This window comes from Filicampus tigris, chromosome 7 (genome assembly GCF_054856515.1).
Source record: "Filicampus tigris isolate MCC_2025a chromosome 7, RoL_Ftig_1.0, whole genome shotgun sequence".
Lineage (NCBI taxonomy): Eukaryota > Metazoa > Chordata > Actinopteri > Syngnathiformes > Syngnathidae > Filicampus > Filicampus tigris.
The window spans coordinates 17,885,204-17,902,194 of NC_141223.1; the positions used below are offsets into that span (position 1 = coordinate 17,885,204).

A 16,991-nucleotide genomic window follows, 5' to 3' on the forward strand; every position below is an offset into this window, starting at 1 on the left:
GATAAACGACGAACGGGAAACTTCTAAAAAAGTCAGACTAAGCATAGGTGGAAATGGATTTTCGCCTGTCTATGTAATCGTCTATAACCTGACATAGATGATTATTGTTTCGTTTCATGCAGGTTAGTTTGCTGCTAGATTCCTGTATTTTACATCATCTGGCATGTTTTTGGTCAGCTTGTGGGTCCTAATAGCGTGCCGTACTAATGCTATTTTTAGACCGCGTTACGTCACATCATGAACCGGAAGAGGGTCAACATAGAAGCGCGCTCGCAGACGACTGTAATAGTACTGCTTGTTTTCTGCCCGTTTATCTCAGAAAAAAACATACAGTGTAAATAAACACTGCTGCTAAACGACTCCTGAGACTATGACCATCCACATATGAAGGATGTATTCTTCATTTGTTTCCCAAAGCCAAAAACTCAGAGGGATAAATGTGAACGATGGGTCAACTTGTGTGGAGGTCCAAAAGGCCTGTTTAACACCAGCAAGTTGAAGCCTTTCATCTTCATGTGTAGTAAACATTTGGTTCAGGGCCATATGGTCCTACATATGACAATCCCGATCCCTTGCCGGGATTGCCGACATTTTCTTTCTTTTTTTGCTTGGCGTTTGGCCCTACTCCAACTGCCTGACGACAATGAATAATGAGGAAAAATGTAAAGCCAGACTGTTTTGTACTGCTGTGTCCGGCCACGCTCTTTGACTCGAGTTGACAGTCCGACTCTTAGCTCTCCACAACAGTGCAAAAATTTGTTCGACTATGATCTGTTTTTTTTTTTTCTTTCAGGCAGTTACTATATGGTCTGGCTTGACAAATATAAGTATAGGCAGATGGCAAAGGGGTACCCGGGCTGCAGGACGGATGGCGTTTGATGGACCCGCAAATTTTTGTAAAATGCCCACCTCTGATAGAAATTATAATGTCTATTTTGACATACATTTTTACCTGTCTAAGGTAGAATGAAAGATTTAAGCACGTATATGAGCAGGTTAATGTGATTCTGAAGATTTATCAAATTTGACTCATTTATTTTCCTGTCAAATTCCAGTAATACTTGTACGCGCATTGTTATGACTGGGGCATTTTTTTGTGCCAGACAAAGAATGTTGATGCAACCAGTGGTGCCACTTGTTGAACTACTTGCGTTTATTCGTGCACTAAAAGGACCTGTTGTACATGATGGATGATGAAGACAACAAGAGGAATGTGTGGATAGATGCCTATAAGAGCTACACCGGTTGGCAACAGCCACTGACTTCTGACTGGGTACATGTGAAGGATTATGTCCCGTGTTTTCTTACAACAAAGAGCTAATTTCAACCAAATGTAAGAAGAAAGATAGGTAAGCACATGCAGAATCTACACATTTCAAAACAACATTTTAAATGAGGTAAAGTATTTTATGCCAGTGATTTTTATGCAGTGCATTTAAATTAAATTACAGGTTTCCACACAATTCCATTCAATAATGTGATGTGAAGACAGAGAAGAAAAAAGTTAATCAGAAGGAAGACGTTCATCATGTCAACCAAACTTTCAAAGAGGCTGAGCAGCAAAAGGAACAGTAAGTTGAATTTTCATGTTGGATTTTATTATTATCATCATTATTATTCTCATTATTATTATTAATAATAATAATATTAATAATTATTATCATTATCATTATTAAATTCATATTATTTCTTAAGCAGTGGAGGATTTTTATACCATTTAACATACCAGGTGTGACACTTAATTCGTTCGTCAGTTTGGTGTCCAATGTGTGACTAAATATTCACCTGTCAGTGCACCCTCCCCCCAAAAAAACAAATTATTAATTGATTGTTATGTACAACTGTTAGTATAATCAAAGGACATGAACAACTAGCAGTGGTTATTTTGCCCATATGGAACCCCAGCTCACCAGGTAATACTTTGAAGTACCACATCTGGTCGTACCTGCCCTTACTAAAGGAAAATTACTAGAGTACTGTAGAACCGAAGTGAGCAGTGTAGCATTGTGAAAGAGTAAAAGTGTGTCACCCACAAAACCTAACTGTTTGTGCTTCATTCAAACCAGAGCCCCCAAAGAACAAGTCTGACATTCTAAGCGAAGTTGGCCTGGAGGTTTTCTATCCTTCCCAACTGGAATCAGCATCAATATTGGACCTCAGTACCTGGATCCTGGACAACCTAACACCCCGAGAACCCAATGATCTGCCAAAATCTTTCCTTCAAAGGCTTTGGCTGCTTCGCCCAGATGCTCGGAGTACTTGCTGCAAGGCCCTCTCAGACATGATGGACAGTCCTGATGAGAGGGTTGATGATTTCAAAGGAATCCGCTCCCCAACCATCAATCCACTTGATCTAGTGACAGCTGTCTTTATATGTGCCAACACTTTCCTTCAACAGGAGATAACAGCACATATGCTCCAATGTCAGTTTGCTGTACCCCTGATTCTTCCACATGTAGATGATGAGGAACCAAGCACCTTCCTCCTTTGGCCTTTGAGAGGTGTAGTGAGACAATGGAAGCTCCATTCTGTAGATAGTGACCAAAAAATCCAAGAAGCAGTTCTAGCAAGCACATTCATGCCAATGATCTCGTGTGTGAGGCTTGGTCTCTGCAGTGTCTCAAAGTCCGAGGTGCTAAATCATGTATTCAGCAGTGAAACATTCCTCCACAGAGGAATGGAAGGAGGACAATTACCACGAAGCCTCTCCAACGGTCTTGTGGAGACTGCATGGTATCTTCCCACAGGAGATCCCAACAGAGACATTTTCCCAGTTCCAGTGGTCTTCTCGAACCTCCGGGGAGACGCAAGCACACATGAGAAATGCCTCTACCTTCTCAGCCAAGCATCATCAGTTGTTATTTTCTTCTGTGAAAATCCTAAGCAGAAGGAAAAGCAACTGCTCGCCTCTTGCAAAGATATGACGACCAAGCTCATTTTGGTTGACCTCTCAGAGAGCGAGACTATGGAGGACAGAGAGGTGAAGTTTGTTGTTAAGAACCTTCAAGAGGCGATGGGTCTTCCAAATGGATCAATCGTTTCAGGAAGAGCTTTGAATGCAGAGAACCTTGCTAATGTACTTTGTGATACCGTCAAACATTTGCTACCAGAACTGAGACTTACAACACTCGAAGGAGCAGCAAAGTTAGCAGTGGAGCGGGGATTCCATTCCGATGAAGGGACAGTCTGTAAAAAAGCAATGCACATGGCAGAGGAGGTTCTGAAAGGTTTCCATGAGGGACCTGCTCTTTTTAGGCAGAAACAGCTGCCACTGCAAGGTGGCTTGTGGAGCCGGTTGGCTGAAATTGAGAAAGAGGAAAGTAGAAAGAACAAAGAAGGGAAAGAGTTGGACCCTCGATTGCAAAATGAGAGAAAAGACATTGTGAGCGGTTTGAGCAGATACAAAAAGACTCCATCTATGAAGAATTTCACAAATGCTGTTTCAACCACAGATAAAGTAGAGAGGATGTATTTCCTCAGTTGGATGAGGGTGAAACTCAAACTGCTACAAATGCAAAAACAAATCAACCTAAAAGATTTACTGATGAATCAGCAGGCAAAGAAGAACAACAGCATTCCTGAACAATCAGAGCTTCAGAATGTCATCAATGATGCCAGAGATGATAGCCATAGTTTTTGCACAGATTCAACATTTGAGAATGATGAAATAGAGCAGCTTACAGACAACAATCAGGAGGTTGCAGATTCAGGAGAGGAAGTAGAATTAAAGCCCACTTATCAAATGCCTAATGATAAAGGATCAGAGTCTTTGCTAAGTGGATATTTTCATTCAGATGAAAAAGAGATCCCAGGTGAAGAGGTACTTGAAAAAAATTGTTATTTTAACCAAATGGTTAGAGAAAATCGAACCCTATATGTTCATGGGAATGACCTTGATGAATCAAGGTTTCAAAAGGCTTCTTATGCAGGAGAACAAACGCGCCAAGATGTGTTTGTCGAAGGTCAGTCAGCAGCAGTACAATTATGTTTACTTAGGCTTAGTCTTAGGCAACGCATAGATAATGATCTGGAGGTCACCAACTCAAAGAGTGACTTAGGTTTGAAGCACAGTTTTGAAACTGAAAATGATGAAGGAACAGAGTCTCTGCAAAACAAACATATTTTGCCACCAAATGAAGAAGAGATCCGAGGTGAAGATTTACATGAAAGTAATGTTTCTTTAAACTCAGTGTTGTTGGAAAATGGAACCTTCAATATTCACGGGAGTGACTTCAGTGCATCAACAGTTCAGGAGCCTTCTTCTAGCGAAGAAAAAAGGTGCCAGGATGCATCTGTTGGAGGTCAGACAGCTACATCTGCACAATCATTTTTGCTGAGGCTCAAGCAACGTATTGACAATGATCTGGAGGTTGCTGATTCAGACAGTAACAAAGGTTTTCAACTCCAAAACAAGGAAGAATCAGAACCTCGACAAAATGGATATTTTGACTCAACAAATCAAGAGAAGTTCCAAGACAAAGAAATTCTTGAGCAGCTTATAGATCATGATCTTGAGGTTGCTGATCCAGATGGTGAGGTGGACTTGAAGCACATTTTTCAATGCACAAATGATGAAGAATCAGAATCTCTACAAAATGGACATTTTGATTCCAGATATCAAGATGAGTTCCCAGGTGAAGAGATTCTTAAAAATAATCTTTGTTTGAACCCAGTATTAAGAGAAAAGGAACATTTAGGGGTTAATGGGAATGACTTCAGTGATTCAATCTTTCAGGAATCTTCTCCTAAAGAACGAACATGCCAAAATGCATATGTTGAAGGTCAGGCAGTAACATCTGAACAGCCATTTTTGCTGGAGCATGAGCAGTTTACAGATAATGATCTTGAGTTTGCTGATTCAGAGAGTGTAGTAGGTTTAAAGCACATTCTTCAAACCACAAACAATGAGGAATCAGAGTCTCTGCAAAATGGACATTTTGACTCCTCAAATGAAGAAGAGATGCCGGATGAAAAGGTACTTGAGGAAAGCGAATCCTTGAACCCAGCTTTCGGTGATAAGGGGATGGATAATGTTCACATGAATGACTTCAGTGAAGCAACGGGTCAGGAGACATCTGCAGAAGAACAGACACAACCTACATCTATCGAAGTTTCAACAGCAAAATCCACACAACCGTTTCTGCTGGGACTTGAGCACTTTTTGCGTGAGGTAGGCCTCATTTTTGAGCTCACCCACATCAGCCCAGGTAGTGAGAGCCATAATGTGCTGCAACTCTCAAGTGTTGCTGCTGACTTGATGCTCAGTGGGATTCCACTTGAACTCATGGATGGAGACGCTTCTAACATTCCCATGCGCTGGCTTGGCAGTGTTCTTACAGAAATCAAACATCGCTTTCCTCGAGACCGCTTGAAGGTTCTGACAAGCCTTGGAGTACATCATGCAAGGAATTCTGAGATCCTTTTGGCATTATTTGGGGTGACATTTCCAGACGGATGTAAAACATCAACAAGAGGGGTATCCATGGTAGCCCTACAACTACCGCCTAAGTTTAAAAAGAAGCTAAACTGTGAATTTCTCCTGCTGATTGATGTCGAGGGTCTCTGTTCTGCAACAGACCGTCAAATAAGTACACATGTCAGTGATAATGAAATGGCAACTGTTGCAGCTGGAATAAGTGATGTTTTAATGCAAAATATCTACTCACGTTCAGCTTCTGAGCTTGAGACAAGCCTCACGGTTGCAGTCAATGCTTTATTACGCACCAGAGAATATGGCTCCATGCCCATCTGCAAAATTTTCATCCAGGATGAAGGTATAAATACTATATTAGAAGCCACACAGTTAAAACGCGTATCTGACATTCTACAGACTAATAATGTAGACAGAACTTTTAGAGATACTGATACACTGATTCAGAATTCAAATAAAAAGAACTCTATTCTGTATGTTAGACCATGGTACATTGAGCCCTCATCAAAATCAGCTGACACCCAGCATAGTGAGGCTATCCTGAAGTTAAAGCGCACCCTATTTGGGGCACTAAAGGAGGCAGCCACACAGTCAAAAACATGTGGTTGGCCTGAATTTATGGGCCGTTTGTGTTCCGTTTGGGAGGCCGTAAAAGCAGAATCCTTCTCTGTTAGTCTACAAAATAAAGACATCGCTTTGGTCTTCTCTATATTTTGCACTGAGCTTTTCCAGTGGGAGGACAGCTTGCTGGAACACATGGAATGCTGGCTTACTCAAGCAACCAAGAAAATCTATTCCACCAAGCCAGATGCTTTGGACCCCTCCAGCCAAAATGACTTTCTGTGTGAGTTAAAATATGAAGCTAGAAGTGAGGTCAAAAGGGAAATAAACAAACAAAAGTCCTATGTGAAGACCAGTTTAAAGGAAAACAAGTTTGATGTCACCATAAAGATACTCAAAACTATCGTTTTGAACAACATGATGGAGCTCGAAGAACGAGTAACTACACTGACAATAGAAAGGCTGGAAAGAATCAATGAGAACCATTGTTCTTCTACGCAGCTCAACAGAATTGAAACCATACTGGAAATTGAGCAAAATGCCAGGCTTCAGGCACTTTTAGACAGCAGTGTGTCTGAAAAACAGCTCTTTAAAGATGAAGCGCTAGGAGAGGAATTTGAAGGTGTGTGGAAGCAGGCATTGTCTAAATTTGACTTCAGGCCTTCAGAAACAGAAGATATTACCACAAGGGTGATGAATATTCTTGCAGCGAACCTCAACAGCCACGGTCTCCAAAAGCACTTCAATAAGCTTTCGTCTTTTGGCCAAAATCAGACTACGAGCTTTAGAGTGCATGATCACTACTTTGGATACAGTAGCAGAATGAAAAACCTGTTTGAAAGCAACAACAAATCACCAAAGGCTAAAGCTCAGCAACTTGCATGCAACATCATGGAGCATTACCAGCAGTTTGTCTTGGAAAAGGTCAGTTTACCACAAGACTTCTCTGACAGTTACATCACGGAACTGTTAGAAGTTATTGATAAAACCTTGGAAGAAACACGATTGGAAATCAGAACAGCCTTTGGGGTGGATCTGAAAGTCTTCGTATGCAACGCTGCATGTAGAGACTTCCAAAGAGTCCACAATCGCTTTGCCAAGGACGGAGAGCTTCTGAAGTCCATTAAAGCCAAAAAGAGCACACTTATGGCGGAATTCATATACGAGTACAGGAAGAGAGATCAGCGTCAGAGGTTGGCTCATAGGTTCATTTCTGACATAATCCAACCTGCAGTGATGGACTATGTCTATAAACCTCTTGGAATGCAAATTGCAGAGGAGATCCAATGTAAAACTCCACAATATCTCTCCCCACAGGCCTTCCACAAGAGTTTGCTGGAAGATCTCATCAGGGAGGACAGGTTTGAAAGCTTCGCGGAGTACTTGCTTTCTTATGATAGCTTCAGGCTGAGGAAAATCCAGGAAACAGTAGTATCTTACTTGTCGGATTGGGATGTGAATACATGGAGGCACCAGCGTCTAGGAGAGATCATCGGAAAGGTTGCAGCAGCCGTGAGCCAAGTAACAGTAGGCACCAGTGCAGTGCTGACTGACACCAAGCCAATGCTGGAGCAAGTGTGCCTCATTCTGGAGGACGGAGATGCATGTATATCCCGGGAGTCAGTGGAGGGGCCGCTCTACAGTATCACCACGGAATGGGATCACTTTATCACATGTTTCATGGAGTTACTGGCAACATTGCGCTTGGACCTTGCCCGGGCTTTCTCCCAAGACATGGCTAGCGAACAACTACTTGAGTGCCTTCCCACTCAACCAAGAGACTGCCTTTTCAACAAAGTAAAAGGCTGTGATGCCCGATGTCCAGTGTGCAGTACACCTTGTGAAGTAGAACAAACTGAACATCAGTTTCACGAGGCTTCGCTGCACAGGCCCAAATGCATGTTGGAGCCCACTTCTCTGATCACCCCTGAGAATACAAACACTGATGAGCTGGAACCACAAGAGGTCCCTTTGCCTTGCTGGCAACTCCAACCCCTCCACCCGGACTGGAATCTTTCACCCAAAGAGACAAGCGGCCAGACGCAGAGTCCTTACTGGAGGTATGCTCGGATATCATCGCGAGATCTTTGTTTTGTGTAACAAACTTTATGTTATGTGTGTCAAATAATCAACATTTTTCTTTTATTTAAAGGTATGTGTTAGCAAGATTCAATGAGAGGTTCGCAAAGAAATACAACCAGACGCCACCAGTGATCCCAGAAGAGTGGAAGGCGATAACACAAGAGGAGGCCTTGGACAGTCTGAGGGACAACTTCCTTCTCAGTGGGCAGGCGCGAAAGCCATCTTAGTGTAACACATTCAATTTGTACTAGCATTGTTGCTGCTATCAAGTGAAATTTGTTATTTTCTCCCACTATTGTTGTGTTTTGCACAAAGAGACCAACGTTTTCTTGTCATCGGACAGCAACATAATTGGTTGGTGGTGGTGAGTGAAAATCCATTAAATCGACCAACAAGTTTTCTTCAAGTTCTTAAAAAATGAAGTTTGTCATTTAAATTAAAATCCTTTTTTTTTTTTTTTTTTTTATGGTTTCTTAGGAACAAGGGGTGGCTCAACTTGCCACTATGCTTAATTTAGGCCAGGCTCCCCTAAAGCACACATTAAATTTGAAAAGGCCCCTACAAATTGAAGGAGAACATGTTATTTTACGGTAATTCTACATGAAATAAATCCAATACAATCATTTAATTAAAGTGTGCTTATGACTGAGTATATGTGTGGAGGTACAACAATTAAAAAGGTGTGCCGATCATGCTTTAGATTATTGAAGTAGATAAACTTCAACGGACACAAATAACTATGCACAGGCACACACTAGACTGAATTAAACAGATTCAAAACTTGGTAATACATTTTTGGCCCTCTGATTCAAGTATAAAAGCATGCAATTTTTTCTGAGGAGTATGAAAGTGATGACGTCTAAGACAATGCCGAATTTCAAGTATGGAGAGGTGGAGGTAGCAGCAATGGCGTAGTTAGGCCTATTATAAGCCTCCCTAAAATGTTCTTAAAGGGATCATCCAGACAGGCTGGTCTATTTTTCAATAACAAGCTCAATATATGTATTTTTTGATCAGGAAAATTATATTACCTTGCATTTTCAATTTTATCAATTTTTTTGGAACAAAATCAGTACAAAACTAACTAACTAAGTTTAAAACCGCCGCCAAGAAATCAGGAACATGGCCACATCCCGCCCCTCCATGTCTTGGTGAGAGTCTCGCGAGGGACCAATCACAATTTGTCCGTTCAAAAGCAATGTATATACGTTACTAATATCGTCATAATAAAGGGGATCAATTGGCCAGCTGGAAGTCCGGTGCCCCTAATCTGTCCAAGTCCAACTTCGACATTTCGACGAGCCGGACTCCGGCGTTTGTACTTATCTGAAATTGACACACACGGACTGGCCCACTCGCACCACAACGCTGCTGTATATCTGACTGGACAGAATTCAAGTGTTGGCCCCGCTACAGCTGCATTGGACGGCGTGCGACCGCAACGTGAGAGGGTGACCGTGACGAGACATCCTCAGGAGCACCGGTGAATGCTACGGCTGGGGCTCCGCGCTGCCTGTGCTCTTATTGAGCGCCCTTCAGCTGGCTGCCTGGATGACCGGTGGCATGGCAGTGCGGAGCTTCCTACTCGACCGCATGAGCGGGCAAGCGTCCAGGACACGGTAAGACGGTAAGAAGCTGATGTTCAGGATAGTTGCTTGATGCACAAACTCTGAATCAAGAGTGTTAATCTGGCAACGAGGTGGTGGTTGGGCCCAATTTAAGTAAGCTGCCGATGGTGATGGCTTGCACCTGGTCCCAGCACCAATTGTCTCTCCACACCTGCACCAAGACAACCATATACACACACACACACAACTAACTAACAACAAAAACTATGCACTAAAAGGGGGTGTCCCAATCTGCGGGTTTAGTCATCATAAAAAAGACCTCAAATCACTACAGAAATGAGTTAAACGGGTGAATTTTAGTGCTGACATAATTTTTACATACAGACCTATTATATAAGTGGCTATGTTCAACTCAATCAAGTGTCACTTTAAGCCCCCCTAAATGATTTGGTAGCATTTTTTAGATTTATTTTTATGACAATAATTTTATGTTTATTTCTGACAATAAACAGAGTACAATATAAAATGGCTAGAAAATTACTTATTATTGATTTAAATATAATCATAAATGTGTGGGCTTCCCCTTTTCTTCAGGACAGCACTTGTCGTGTGCTGTTTTTCAGTCCGTTCCACTTAGGGCTTAGAAGACCAATCCGACATTGGCCAACTAGGACCGACTGTCGGGACGTCGCGCTGGAAGAATACACAGCAACAACAGACAGCGACAGCGACCAATGAAGTAACTCCTGCGCATGAGTAAAATGTAATACCCCTCCATACCATCGGGGGTGGTAGTCACTATTCCTTATGGTTAGAAAACGCCAACCCGAAAGCTATTGGCCAGGGACGGATTGTAAAAACGTAAACAATGTTTTCAGCTATATTTTTCGTGCACAATGACCTCCTATATGAAGCAAACCCTCACGCTCTTGACACAGTATCGTGAAATACTTGCATTGTCAACCCTCGATCGTACTTGTAAGAAGATTAAGGCAGCATAGACATGCTCACTGTTTATCTGCATTTGTCACTTACTGTTATTGCCCTGTACGCTGATTCATTAGCTAACAGCCAATCAGAGCCCAAATGTCACGACTCACAACGCCGATTCAACATGCTAAAACGCCTACCAGACACTTCCTGACGGGGTCCGATGTTACGACGGTGTTCGCTACATCAATCAGACGGCGCAATTAGATGCCCCAACGCTTACCGACGTCGGATTGGTGCACCTTGGCCTTTAATCATATTGAGTGTCCTTCTTACGAAAACGCCTCACCTTTTTTTCTATGAGACCTTGTTTGCAGTCGTACAGGCCTAAAGAGGGGTTGAAGGATGGACAAAAGAAAGTTTCTCAAGAGAGTAAGTCTTCATCACTGCCGGTAACAATCAGTTAGCTCCTGCCTAACAGGAAAAAGTCCCGCGCTGCTACTTACTAGCTTGTCAATTAGAAGCTCCTGGCTGCTTACAGTACATGAAGATGAAGAGTGTTAGAGAGTAAACTCATTGCATATATTCAGACCTTGAAATAGGATATGAGCTCATTCAGTTTTGATTGTCATCATCCATCCATCCATTATCGATACCGCTTATCCTCACAAGGGTCGCGGGCATGCTGGAGCCTATCCCAGCTGTCTTCGGGCAGTAGGCGGGGAACACCTTGAATTGGTTGCCAGCCAATCGCAGGGCACACAGAGACAAACAACCGCACTCACAATAACACCTAGGGACAATTTAGAGAGTCCAATCAACTTACCATGCATGTTTTTGGAATGTGGGAGGAAACTGGAGAAAACCCACGCAGGCTGATTGTCATCAGTGGATAATAATATCATTAACAATAATTGCCGAATAATGTAGGAATCAGGACATGAGAGAACAACATGGAAAGTAAAAGAACTAGGAATGTGAGTCGAAAAGATTTCACAGATAAATCCATTCGTGATGTAAAAAGTCTAAGAATCATACCAAACTCAATATGGATATGAAATATGAAACATTTCAAGCAAGGTACATCATATATAAGACGTAGGAAAGTAATGATTAGACAGTGGAGAGAGCCAAGAGACAAATATAAACCAAACTATCCTGTCTCTGATATTTCTAAGACTACTACTTTAACATGTCATGTCATGTCATCTTCCAAACCGCTTATCCTATACAGGGTCGCGGGGGGTTGCTGGAGCCTATCCCAGCCGTCAATGGGCGAAGGCAGACTACACCCCGAACTGGTCGCCAGCCAGTCGCAGGGCACACATAGACACTGTCACTGAGCGGGAATCGATCCCACGCTGCCCGCACACAACTCAGGCGTGAGTACCACTACACTATCAGGGACTACTTTAACATCACTTTTATTATTTAATTTACATGTCATGCAGTAATGTTTTTCTTCAACCATCTAGGCACATATGCACCAAAATGTAATCCCTGTGACATGACTTCAAAAGTATTTCGGAGAAAACACTTATTGTGTTGTGAGCCCAAGTCGTGTGATTAGCCTCTGCACTCAGTCACAACAACGTAATAGACCGATTGGCCACCCTTAAAATCCGACAGCATTCTTTGATGCTTCCACCCAGCAAGTCGCCGGGCGATTGCAGCTGTTAACTCAATTTTCTATACATTATTAACTTTTTGGTTTATTGAAAATGATGGGCTTGGCTTACTTTATGGCAACACAGTGATCTTTTTTGCACAGAGTTTTCAAATACACATTCATATTATACCTGTATGAGCCTTTTTTTACTCAGAAGTACTACTGAACTATTACTAAGACTTAATTTGATCCTGAGAGGGTAAATGAGAATCCTATTTCATTAGCTGCTGTATACCACAACAGTCTTTCAATATCATTTGTGAAATGCAGCTAGCGCCTCACTTACCGTGCCAATTGCAACTGCCACATTTCAACACAATGTATGTAATTATGTCTCAGTTTGAAATGCTCTTTGGTTTTTCCTTGACAGACACCTGTCTTTATCGGAACAGACAAATCAATCATAACTTCAGTTTTCCTTTGCACTCTGCAAAATGATGTCCCGCAGAATTCTGTGGCATATCTCAATCAATAGCCACTGCTTGGTCTTTTTTCCCCTCGTGTGCCTCAGAGCAGCCATGGCCTCGTATGGATGGTGCTTACTATTGAGCGATCTGTCTGCACTGAATTGACTGCCCCATTTGTAGCAGTGTGAAATGGCAGCAAAGGAGAACAGTTGAGACTTTGAGTGTCAAACATTTATCGCACGCCCTATAATAGTTAATACAAGAAAAGAAATGCTGGGGCAAGATAATGCTGTGAAGAGAAGAGACTGATCTTTTTTCAAGGGGTTGTTGAAACCTGACAGATTTTCAGAATGTTAGAATTCAGCCCTACGGTCTGATAACATAAAGGTATTTTATTGTTTCTATTAACCAAGATGAAAGGAATTGTTGTTTCTTTTGAGCTCTCGCAGGTGTAGTGGGTTTTTTTCTACTAATTTTTAGCCTTTTTGCGGTCTGCACAGCCACTGCAAACAACTCTGAAACAGTGTTATCATAGCCTGCTGGTAACACAGCATGGTAGGTTTGCTATCTGGTCCGCCAATATTATGGTCCAAATACAGGTCATGTAGTGTTGCCATGGCAATGCCAGAGAAGCTTTTTCCCCTATGTTCCAAACCAGCTTAGCATGTCTGCCTCACATTACTGTGTTCAAATCTCGGCTCAGGTCCTTCTGTGTGGAGTTTGCATTTTTCTCACTTCCCTTTGATAGATTTCTTCAATAACAACATTTTAGGTTAATGACTGAGTGTTAATTGTCCAGTGTAAATGGTCATTTGTCTAAATGATTGCCTGTCATTGACAGGAGACCATTTTTAACCATTTTATTACATAATCTATTTGAAGGTTTATAATTATCATGACATCTATGCAAATTTCGATTAGCCCATGAATCCGGTGTTGTATTTCTCAAGATCAGTCTTGGTCTCGAGACCAGTCCTTAGACCAGTTTTTAAGGGTCTCGGTCTCGTCTTGTCTCGGTCTCAGACATTGCGGACTCAGGATTTTTTATCAAGACCGGTGGAGACCAGGCCTGACATTTTTCATGGCTCATGACTCAGTTTTAAAGAGTATGACTGCATAATATGTAGAAAAAGTATAATAACTTTGCTTGAATTTGAGACTTCTTTCATTGTAGTATTGTAGTGCTCTGAACACCGTGCTGGCAGCAAACGCAAGGTGAACTAAGCCTATCACCCAAAGTCAGCTGCGATAACCCTATTGACGACAAACAATATGGCTTTGAAAAATGAATGGATAAAAACACAATATCGATCCCAGCACAACCCGTAGTTGTGTGTGAGTTTTTTTAACCCCTCGGAGCAAAACATTCCCTTATTTTCGTCTACTAGAAGGAAGATGACTTGTTCCAGCACTACAGGTAGCCCTCCCACATGATGCCAAATAAGAGTGTGCAGCAACTGGTCATTGGTGAGACTTAACTGCACTTCATTGAATTGCTTTTGCATTTCAAAATGGGAGGGGAGCGGAAAGACCTCTCCTCTTTTCTTTGGAGGTGTTGAACAAGAGAGGTTACGTGGGTTGCTTTTTGGTCCTTCCCTGCTCTTGCACACACTCTCGGCGAGTCCTCCTGACTGACTGACTGCCCTTCACCGCGGGTGCAGGAGTGCATCAATATCTGCAGTTTTTTTTTTCAAACACTGTTATTATATACTGTGTATTTAAAGAAAACAGACAAGAAAGAAAAAGAACAAAACATCATTTTAGATGAGCAGAGGGCTATATTTTCATCTCTAATTTGCAACATCAGCAAAGGTAAGTTTATTTTTGTATTATATATGTTGTCAATCAATAGCGTTTAAATTTTGGTCACAATCAAAAATGTAATAATGAGGCAAATCATCATTTGAAAAAAAAAACTATTTATAAAACAAGGTGAAGATACATTTCAAATGCACTTGAGGGAACTACATGTTGTCTTACAATTACATTGTTTTGCTTTCCCAGACGGTAAAAAAGATTAAACATGAATTAATGTGCTATGCCTTCTAATATGAATAAATTCATTGCCATACGATTTACTTCCATACATTTCTATACACCATCCTGTGGAAAAGCATCAAATTCAAACAGATTTTCGTTGACCTCCAACTTATATATATATATATATATATTATATATATATATATATATATATATATATATATATATATATATATATATGTATATGTATATATATATGTATATATGTATATATATATGTATATATATATATGTATATATATATGTATATATATGTATATATGTATATATTTGTATATATATGCATATATGTATATATATATGTATATATATATACATATATATGTATATGTGTGTGTATGTGTATAAGTATATATATATATATATCTAAGTATATGTATATATGTATATATATATATGTATATATATGTATATATATATATGTATATATATGTATATATATGTATATATTTGTATATATATGTATATATATGTATATATATATATATATATATATATATATATATATACATATGTATGTATATGTGTGTGTATGTGTATAAGTATATATATATATATATAAGTATATGTATATATATATATATATATATATATATATATATATATATATATATATATATATATATATATATATATATATATATATATATATATATATATACATATATATATAGAGAGAGAGGGTGAGAGAGAGGGGGAGAGAGAGAGAGAGAGAGAGAGAAGCATTGGAGGTGAAAGCCCCCATCCTCCAAGTGTGCTGCTGCAGGGAGACTACATAGCACAAATTGGTAGAAAAATTATCTATGGGATTGGTAATTGACCGTGCAGGAAAAGCGACACATTTCCACATGACTTTAATTAAAGGAGTTTGCCGGACTGATCTATCGAGCAAATATTCTGCATACATTATTAACTGAATCTATTCATGAGGAACAGATGAGATGGAAAAGATCCCATCGCTGCACTGCAATCTTTTTCAACATTAAGTGGCTTTCTCGTGAATTTCTCTCATGAAACTGGACGGATGCATGCTGAGTGACTGTTTGGCCAAAACATTCAGCGAGTGAAAATCAGCAACAAGGACATCACTATGACACACAATTGTGTGACAAGATTAATCATGTTCAATTAATTGACAGAATATTTCACGTTAGACAATTTGAAATCAATCAATAAATAAATAAATAATTGCTATAATAAGCCATCCATCCCGACGTGTTTCAATTGAATAAATAGAATAAAATAAAAATAAAAAGGTTTTCAATTGTCAAAAATCATCCATCCATTTTCTATATTATATATTTACTATAAAATAAACTATATTTCCTCAACCGGATTGCAAGTGAGCTGGAGTCTCGACTGATTTGAGGTGCCGGGCGGCGTACCCTCTGGACTGTCACTGGCCCAGGAGTCGGCAACCTTTCTTACTCAAAGAGCCATTTCCACCCGGTTTCCATGGAAAAGAAAAGCCCTGGAAGCCAAATGCTGGTCACTGGAATTGCACAAGGTCCGAAAAAAGGAGTTAAAAACTTTGACTTATTAATAAAACATGATGCACCTTATTGAGACAAATAACATACTCTAACGAATTGAGTTATCTATATTGTGGTGACATTTGTGTTTTGCTAAGTTGTGTTGTTTTCGAGGTTCCATCACGCGACTCGCTGGATGACAGGGTGTGCGAGTGAGGAATGAGCGGACCCCGAGGATGAAGAGATCTGTGTGTACTTATGGCAAAACTGTTGTTGCACCGTAGTTGGAATAGTAAAAAGGGAGATAACTAAGCTACGTCTGACGTCGTGTCTTTGGAAGACGTTACAATACACTTCAATCGGCCACTTATCTGCCTAACTGAGGCAGTTGAATAGGGCCTCAGCGCAGTCATGAGCAGCGGCCCCTGTCATGGGTACGGCCTCAGGCCATTGAGTTGATCGTTCCGTATATGTGAAAAGGTATTGATATCCTTAAGAGGGCGGCAAGGGGCCCACAACGTCAACATTGAGGTGGGCAAAGCGTCGCCATGGGTGGGCAAATTGGCCAATACCAGACTCCGTGTGAGTGCTGATTTTACTGGCCTGGCAGGTAACGCAATTCTTGGCCCATGGACGGACGTTGCAGTTGATGCCGTGCTACACAAACCCATCCTCATCTTGGCAGTCGCACGTCCAGACGGGTGGGATAGTCCGTGAATTGTCTCAAAGACGTGGCGACATAGTGATGTAGACATGTACGGGCGGGCGCGGCCAGTGCATCACAGAGCAATGTCCGACCTGGGTTGCCGAATGGCACATCTTCCCAGCGGA

At 40.9% G+C, this 16,991-nt stretch overlaps 1 protein-coding gene across 1 annotated transcript; it reads left to right on the forward strand.

The window, feature by feature from the left end:
- The first annotated feature begins 1,183 nt into the window (after positions 1-1,183).
- On the forward strand, positions 1,184-8,707 carry gvin1l2 (GTPase, very large interferon inducible 1-like 2). The gene is made up of 4 exons (XM_086035898.1): positions 1,184-1,349; positions 1,452-1,571; positions 2,067-8,052; positions 8,145-8,707. Exons 2-4 carry the CDS (start codon positions 1,529-1,531, stop codon positions 8,299-8,301), a joined length of 6,186 nt encoding a protein of 2,061 aa, XP_085892024.1. The 5' UTR covers positions 1,184-1,349; positions 1,452-1,528; the 3' UTR covers positions 8,302-8,707.
- The last annotated feature ends 8,284 nt before the right edge of the window (positions 8,708-16,991 follow it).